Source organism: Trichechus manatus, unplaced genomic scaffold (genome assembly GCF_000243295.1).
Source record: "Trichechus manatus latirostris isolate Lorelei unplaced genomic scaffold, TriManLat1.0 scaffold00018, whole genome shotgun sequence".
Taxonomy (NCBI): domain Eukaryota; kingdom Metazoa; phylum Chordata; class Mammalia; order Sirenia; family Trichechidae; genus Trichechus; species Trichechus manatus.
In genome coordinates, this window is record NW_004443954.1 from 16,833,137 (window position 1) to 16,841,564 (window position 8,428).

Consider the following 8,428-nt stretch of genomic DNA (forward strand, 5'->3'; position numbering starts at 1 on the left):
GGAAGGAAGGAAAGAAGGAAGGAAGGGTTCAGGAAAGAAGGAGGGAAGGAGGAAAAAACATATCTTAATCCAGGTTTAGAAATTACATGAAAATTTGGCTAAACCTATATGTGTACAGACCTTTTCTAATCTAATCATAACATAAATCCAGTGTTAAATAATAGTATAAAATACATCAGATACCAAAGTTCAGAATAAGAAAACATTTGTAAAAAGTTGGGGAGGGGTGAATTTCTCAAAACATTTAAATTTTTCAATTCAATTTTAATTCTCAGATGCTCTAACGAACCTCAGATTTTCATCAGCAACTTGGCAAATAATCCCCAGGGACATTTCTAGGTAGTTAATCATTCTGTTATCAAATTCCCCTTAAAAAAAAAAAAATTTATTTCTGCTGGTGGGCTTTTTTTAGAGTGGAATGAAAATGAAGCAATTTCACAGTCTGTTTCTGGTTGGTCCTTTAATTTAGATTTCCCCTTATTTTTGCAGATACTTAAAGCTTCAAAAAAGATTCCCCTACTACCACAGGAGGACCAGCCTAACCATACGCTCCAAAAGATGGCTGTGATAGATCTTGCGAAGTAATTACTGAGCAAATCAAGATCTTTGGAAATGGACCCTAAAGATGTTTTGAATGAGTTGTAGTCCACTGTCATTTTAGATTTTTTTTTTTAGAAACAAAAATTACATGTAACTTTACATTCCTGCATGTCCTTTCTTGATAGCATTAGTGGATCCGTTAGGTTTCTTTCCTTTTTTCTTTTTGTGACACAGCTTTTCAGTTTACCTACATTTATGTGTGTTTTTCAGACAATAGTTAAGACTATCGATGATGTGGCAGCAGATGTCTTGGCACGGTTTTAATGTGTGCTATTAGAAGTTAACACTAACTGTATTGGATTGATGTGTGCAGACTGTGGTAAACATGACTTAAAAGCCACTAAGAGTGCCTTGCAGTAACACTCTTAAAAATGCTAAGTCATCATTAACTCTGACAGTTTAAGTTGTATATATCTGCACTGATATTCTTATCACAAATTTCAGCATTAGCTTTGAGAATTCAGGTTAAAACTCAAATTTTGAGATTTTTGTAGCAATTAGCTGGTTAATTATAAAAAAGAATAATATTTCAATAAACATTATAAATTATCCTGGTTAATTTATTTTTCAAAATGTGGGGGAAAATTAAAATTCCTTGTTAGGACAAAGGGAGAATGGCCTGACTTCGGATGTAGCAATGCCTTTTGGCACCTCAGGTTCATCATATCCTAGCAGTAGTCTATTTGGTGTTTGTTTAAATTTTAGAAAACCTATGTAAGTTCGTGGCGCATAACTTAAAGATTGTTTTGCCTTTGGCTAACTAAGTAATAGCCTCACAAACACTAGTGACTGCAGTGCTTTTCCTAAATAGTCATGCTTCCAGATGGGTTGATTTAGGATGTGTGAAAAGCACTCACAGAGCCCGAAGCCTGCTGCTATTTCACAGCAAATGAGCCTTTTTCTTTTTACACTGAAGATATACTTCTTTTTTTTTTTTTTAAAAAAAAAAAAAAAAAGGTTTATTTTTGGCTCAGAAATAGTTGCTGTGATGAAAATATTCATCTGTTAGAAAAGAAGGTAGCTGTGACATCATTTTGAAAGAGCCATGAGCTATTAAAAAAAAAAAAAAAGCCATAAGAAGTGAGCCTGGGGTAGCTCTTGATTATGTTAACGTTGTTTTAAGATAACTTTTTTTTTTTTCCTGCTTTTTGGGGTAAAATCAAAGAGATTATATATTTTTATCATTGTAGATCATAGTTTCAATGTAGTGAGTTCTGCATGCTGAATCAATGTGTAGTGAAACTCAAAATAATCATAAGAAAAGCAATAATTTTCTAAAGCTGTGAGATGGTGGTACAGAATTGATACTCAAATTCAGATAAAGCACGTAGTTCATGTTATGGATTATAGAACACTACTTTTTGTAAAGCCTTATTTTTTTAGGGAAACTTGGGAGTGACATAGAACTGATGAATGAGTGAAACAAGTTTTACTGAAGTTTTGTATATAATAATCTCTAGAACTCTGGAAATTGAGGATTCATTATGCTGTGGTCAACTTCAAATGCATTTTAATTCCATGTATCTGAATTAATGAGCCATGTATTTACAAATATGTGCCAAGATGAGCAATGTCAGTGGATTTTCTAAAAATGATGTAAATGTCTTCTGTTTAATGTTATTTGAGTGCAATAAAATACAGAAGAATTCTTTATATTGTCATTATTTTGAAGTATATTAAGTATTTTTTATTTTGTTACATAATAAAATCAGTTCATTTTATTTATACCTACTGGTATTTTAGAAGATTAGCATTTTTTATGACCAAAATCACAAAGGAATACTTTCAGCCCTTTTTTTTTTTTTTTAACATATTTCTGATAGGTGATATTTATCTATTTTGTTTAACTTTTACTGTCATACGACATTGCTGGGGGCAGGGTTAAAATGAAATGGCCCCTCTGTCCATCATTGGAAGAAGAGGTTTTTGTTCTGAATCTAGAAGTTTCAGAACCTCCATGACTGCCGGACTGTGAGGATATTAACTTCCTTGTGGTTGAAACGGATTAAAGAGTCTTAGTGAAGGAAAATCAGAAAAGCATATGGAAGGTTCTCTTTCTTCTCTCCTATTTCCAAGCTTCATTGTTTGTGAAGGAAGGAGAACTAGACAGGTAGGGAAGAAATTTTCGGCATTCTGGAAAGGGATTTTCTTTTTTTTCACCTCCCAACATGCCCAGAAGAAAGAATAAAGACTTTAAGGTAAGGGTAAGCAGACCCACATTTATTGAGTGTGTCTATTTTACTAAGTACTTCATGTATGTTAGGAGGCAGAGTTTTCTCAGCAGACAGGTGCTATCCATGGTGTCTGCCTTCAGACTTAAGGGTCAGAGACGCTAAAGCACCTGCCTTCCCACAGGCAGCAGTGTGGAAGGTGGAAAAACTTGGAGGGAGGCCCACGAGCAGGCAGGAGATGGGTTCAAAGACTAATTAGTAATAGTCCAGGTAATGGTGATATGGCCTTGTCTAAGGAAACACTGTAAAGAGATGGAGAAGAAGAGACCAGGTGTGAAAGATGCGAGTTGAAGGCTGGATGATGTGGGAGGTCAGAGAGCAAGCAGAGTCTCAGGTCTGGGTCTTGGGAGTGGCCGGTATGATAAGGAACTCAGAAGGATAGGCAGGCCTGGGAGGAAATTAGCTTTGGAGTTGTGTTGGGTCCAACAGGAATGGCTCAGTAGGCAGCTTAGCACAGTGGCTGGAACTTAATAGGGTTCAGTACAGTTGAATCCATAAAACTTTTTTTTCTTTTTTTATGGTTGTATGACAATTTTTAAAAGATCAAGGTCTCATTTTTTTAGCAAGATTTTCTCTTAAAATAATATTGAGCAGTAGAAAAAGTAATGTTCATACAGAAAGAATTTGTACCATCATTTTTCTTTTTGCATATGTGTGTTTAAATACTGAATATGGGTTACAAGTGAGCTTGACAAATAGAAATCTTATTATTTTTGTACTTAACGTGATTTTCAGGGTTGGACTGAGCATGTAATGGCTCCCTTTAATTTATGGATTACCTGTTATGGGGGTGTAAAGGGTGTAATTAAAGCAGTATTGTTATAGAGTATGGCCTCTCAAATGAGTTTTATTTGTTCTGTAACCCTGAGCATGATTCCTTAGCCTCTAAGCCTTAGTTTCCTTATGTTTAACATTAAAACTACCTCCCAGGGTTGGTGAAAGGGTTCAATGAAGTAATCTCTGTTAAGTTGCTTAGAACAATGCTTGGCATATAGTGAGTGCTCAGTCATTTTCTTCTGTGCCTCACGGAGGACCACGTAAGTTCTCCCAGGGAACCATATAGAGAATATGCTTACATAAAGTAAGGCAAAGTAATACTTTATTAAATAATTAGCTGTGTAGAGTGCTAGTGAGTTAAGCTGGATCTCATAACTAACTTTAGTTACTGAAAAGCAGAGGCTGAAACGCCTGCTCTGTGCATTTTCCCCATACCCAAACAAGTCTCAGATCTCAGCTTGTTGATGTGAGGTAAGGGACAGAGGGAGACACAAGAATGAAAAGGGGAGAGCTTTTGCCCGAGGGCCTGGAGTGATCTGGACTAGGCCTTCTTAGTTCAGGCTCTTCACCCCACCCCAGGCACTGCATGGGAGGGAGAGAAAGATGGGGACCCTTCATCCTGGGGGCATGCAAAACCATACCCTTCCCCTGAGCTCCTGGGAGACTTACTCCAAAGGACATGGAGAGACCTGGCTAGGACTCTGTCACATTGGGAGCAGTGTGTATCACTTCTGTTTGAAATGTGGCCAGTTACAGTCAGCTCCTCCTCCCTTGCTTGTCCCCCTTGGACAGGAAGATCTGTGGAGAGCACTAAACTCACCCTCATGACCAGCTCCCATCTGATCTCTCTAGTCAGAACTTGTGTTATACACAGAATTTGCATTCTGTGTTTAATTTTCCAAATCACAGCAACCATGTTCCAGGGAATGGATTGCTGGAAGATGAGGGGGGTCCATATTCTTCCTGCAGGCACTACTGAGGCTGCTAGAAGGAGCTCCTGGAGAACCAAGGTCTTTGACCATTTCTTCATTGCTGTATGATCCCTGATGCCTAGAGGAGTCAAGCAGACATTAAATGCTCGCTTAGTGTTTATCAAGTGAAAGGTACTAAATGGTCTAGTTGAGCCAACTAATTTTATAATAAGGAGGTAATGATTAAAAAGCTCAGAAATTCTAGACCATTCAACAGAGATCTAGAAGTCTTTTTTGTTGTTGTTGTGCTTCAGGTGAAAGTTTACAGAGCAAATTACTTCCTCGTTCAAAAATTTATACACAAATCATTTGGTTACATGGGTTGCAGTCGTGCATTGTGTCAGCAACTCCCCTTTCTCTTTCCATCCTGAGTTACCTGGTTCCATTAGTTCAGTTTTCTTGTCCCTTCCCGCCTTCTCGTCTTTGTTTTTGGGCAGGTGCTGCCCATTTGATCTTGTGTACTTGATTGATCTAAGAAGCACATTCCTCACGTGTGTTATTGTTTTATAGGCCTGCCTAATCTCTGGCTGAAAGGTGAACTTTGTGAGTGGCTTCAATTCTGAGTTAGAAGGGTGTTCGAGGGCCATAGTCTCTGTCAGACCAGTAAGTCTGGTCTTTTTTTGTGAATTTGATGATTTGTTCTACATTCTTCTCCCACTCTGGGACCCTCTATTGTAATCCCAGTCAGAGTGGTCGGTAGTGGCAGCCAGGCACCATCTGTTCTTCTGGTCTCAGGGTCGGGTAGGCTGTGGTTCATGTGGTACATTAGTCCTTTGGACTAATGGCTTCCTTCAATGTTTAGTTTTGTTTCTGTTTGTTTTTTTTTCCACTCTCCTTTCTTCCGGACTAGAAGAGACCGAGAGTTGTATCTTAGATGGCTGCTTACAAGCTTTTAAGACCCCAGACACTAGTCACCAAAGTAGACTGTAGAACATTGTCTAGAAGTCTTTTATATCCTGCATACCTCCTGCAGCACTGGCCAGGGGGCATGTCTACTTTATAGAACCTGCCCTTTGCAAAAATCAAGACCTGCACTTCTCTACCCCTTCATTTCTCTTTCGAGAAAGGTACAGCAAGTATGGTGCCAACAGCATGTGGGTAGGAATCATATAAACCACTAGACTTGATGACCTTGGGTACTCTACTTTCTCAGCCCCAGTTTCTTCCTTTGCACAAAGAGGACGATTATTACCTCCACAGAGGGTGTCAGGAGACTAGACAATCCACATGTGATGGCTTAACACTAAGCCTGGCACACTGCAGGTTTCAAAGTTGTTTCCCTTTCCTTCCTCTCATCTAGGGTCTCAAAGTAGCAAAAGCACTTGACCTACAAAAGCCCCTTTCCTGCTCCAGAAGCCTGCCTCAGATTTATTTTTCATCCCCCTAAAATGAAATGCTTTATGTGAATGAATGTGGGAATCTGAGGACCATCAGAATTGAGTGATCTGTGTTAATGCCCCATGATCGCACCCCCTAATTGCAGCCACACCCTTTCATACCTACTGTGGGGAAAGGACAGGGTTTGTGATTTTTTTTTCAATCTCCCAAACTCTGCCCCACCCACACCCAACACATACACGTACACACGTGTTCCTAGAAATACACAAAGACTAGGAAGGAATGTGCAGTTCTTGGGACTATAATCTCCTGGATCTACTTGAAAATTAAATAGATCTTTATCTATATTAGGGGGTCAGTGGTAGTTCAATGTAGAGTTCTCACCTTCCATGTAGGAGACCTGGGTTCGATTCCCAACCAGTGCAGCTCAGCTCAGGTGCAGCCACCACCCACCTGTCAGTGGAGACTTGCATGTTGCTATGATCCTGAACAGTTTTCAGAGGCGTTTCCAGACTAAGATTGGGAAGAAAGGCCTAGCGATCTACTTCTGAAAATCAGCCAATGAAAACCTTATGGATCTCAGTGGTTTGATCCTGTTTTACATAGGGTAGCCAGGAGTAGGAGACCAACTCAATGACAGCTAACAGCTACAAAAATCTATATTAAACTAGACCTGATCTGAGGTTAGAAATACAGAAATGGAGTTGTAAATACAGGTCAAGCAATGCTGTTATTTTCCATGTAGGGGTGAAATGTTCTTTGATCAGTCGGTGTTCTTGCTGGATTTCACTGTCCTATTTGTGGGAGGGACACAAAGTGTGATTGACTTAGTGAGAGGCTAAGGCTTCCTCTCAGGCTCCTTGGCAAGTGGCCTGATAGCTGTATACCCACAGGAGCCACCGATAGATCGTCCTGTGTGTGTTGAGTCTTTGAGTGGTGAGACGAGTGTTCCAAGTAACATGGCATGCTGCATTCCTTAAAGCATACGGTGGCTATTATAGAAGTAGTCTTACAGTTTTAGGAGACAGTAAAAATATTGAACAAGATTTGATGAAGATTCTCCCTATATCAGGTTGCCTTTGAACCTGTGTAGATGCTTAGAGTTGGTGGAGATCACCCACTCCGAATTGTCTTATCTTACCTGATACCTTGTCAGTGCTTGGTGACTTTAATAGGTCATTTACATTAGCTAAATTTTAACATTTTACAATAAATTCCATGTGTAAAGAATTCAAGGTTGAATAAAATTAAATTATATGGCCAGAAATATTTTTCTTAAATTGTATTTATTCACATTAATTTAAATATAGTTTTATATTTTGAGATATTGAATGGTGGTTTACACAATACTTATTTTGTTTTATCTTTAATTTTCAGAAACAAGTAGAAAGACAAATGATCCAGAACAAAAAGAAAAAGGTGAGATTATCAAATAAACAGCCTTTAACATAGGGGAAAGTTGTCATACCATCCAAGAGTAGCATAGTGATTTTATTTTATATCACTAGTTAACTTACCAGTGGATTTCTTAGTTCACTGATTTTATCAAGGAACATTTATTAATATTCTATCTAATAAACATTAAGAGCTAAGTCTCTGGAGAGAAATTGTCTGAATCTCCCACTGGTTGAAGATTCTGTAAAGATACTTTTTTTTTTTTATTGTAGTTTAGATGAAGGTTTATAGAACAAACTAACTTCTCATTAAACAGTTAGTACACATATTGTTTTATGACATTGGTTACCAACCCCATGACATGTCAACACTCTCCCTTCTTGACCTTGGCTTCCCTATTACCAGCTTTCCTGCCTCCTCCTGCCTTCTTGTCCTTGCCCCTGGGCTGGTGTGCCCCTTTAGTCTTGTTTCGTTTTATGGACCTATCTGATCTTTGGATGAAGATATGAACCTCAGGAATGACTTCATTACTGAGCTAAAAGGGTGTCCAGGGGCCATACTCTCGGAGTTTCTCCGGTGTCTGTCAGGCCAGTAAGTCTGGTCTTTTTTGTGAGTTAGAACATTGTTCTACATTTTTCTCCAGCTCTATCCAGGACCCTCTGTTGTGATCCCTGTCAGAGTAGTCAGTGGTGGTAGTCAGGCACCATCTAGTTGTACTGGACTCAGTTTGGTGGAGGCCGTGGTAGTTGTGGTCCATTAGTCCTTTGGACTAATCTTTCCCTCATATCTTTGGTTTTCTTCATTCTCCCTTGCTTCTGAAGGGGTGAGACCAGTGGAGTATCTTAGGTGGCCACTCACAGGCTTTTATGACCCCAGATGCTACTCACCAAAGTAGAATGTAGAACAATTTCTTTATAAACTATATTATGTCAACTGAGTTAGATGTTCCCTGAGACCATGATCCCCACAGCCTTCAGCCCAGCAATTCAGTCCCTCAGGGAGTTTGGATGTGTCTATGGAGCTTCCATGACCTTGCCTTATACATGTTGTAAAAATACATTTTTGTCTGTTTTGCTCATTATTGCATCGTCTATGCCTAGAACCATGCCTAGCACA

At 39.0% G+C, this 8,428-nt stretch overlaps 1 protein-coding gene across 1 annotated transcript in view; it reads left to right on the top strand.

Moving 5' to 3' along the window:
• The window catches only part of ASPH (aspartate beta-hydroxylase), a 188,214-nt gene that overhangs the window by 68,279 nt on the left and 111,507 nt on the right, over nt 1-8,428 (top strand). Inside the window, exon 13 of the mRNA XM_023727723.1 lies at nt 7,295-7,336. Coding sequence (XP_023583491.1) covers nt 7,295-7,336 — 42 coding nt within the window. The remainder of the gene's footprint in view (nt 1-7,294; nt 7,337-8,428) is intronic.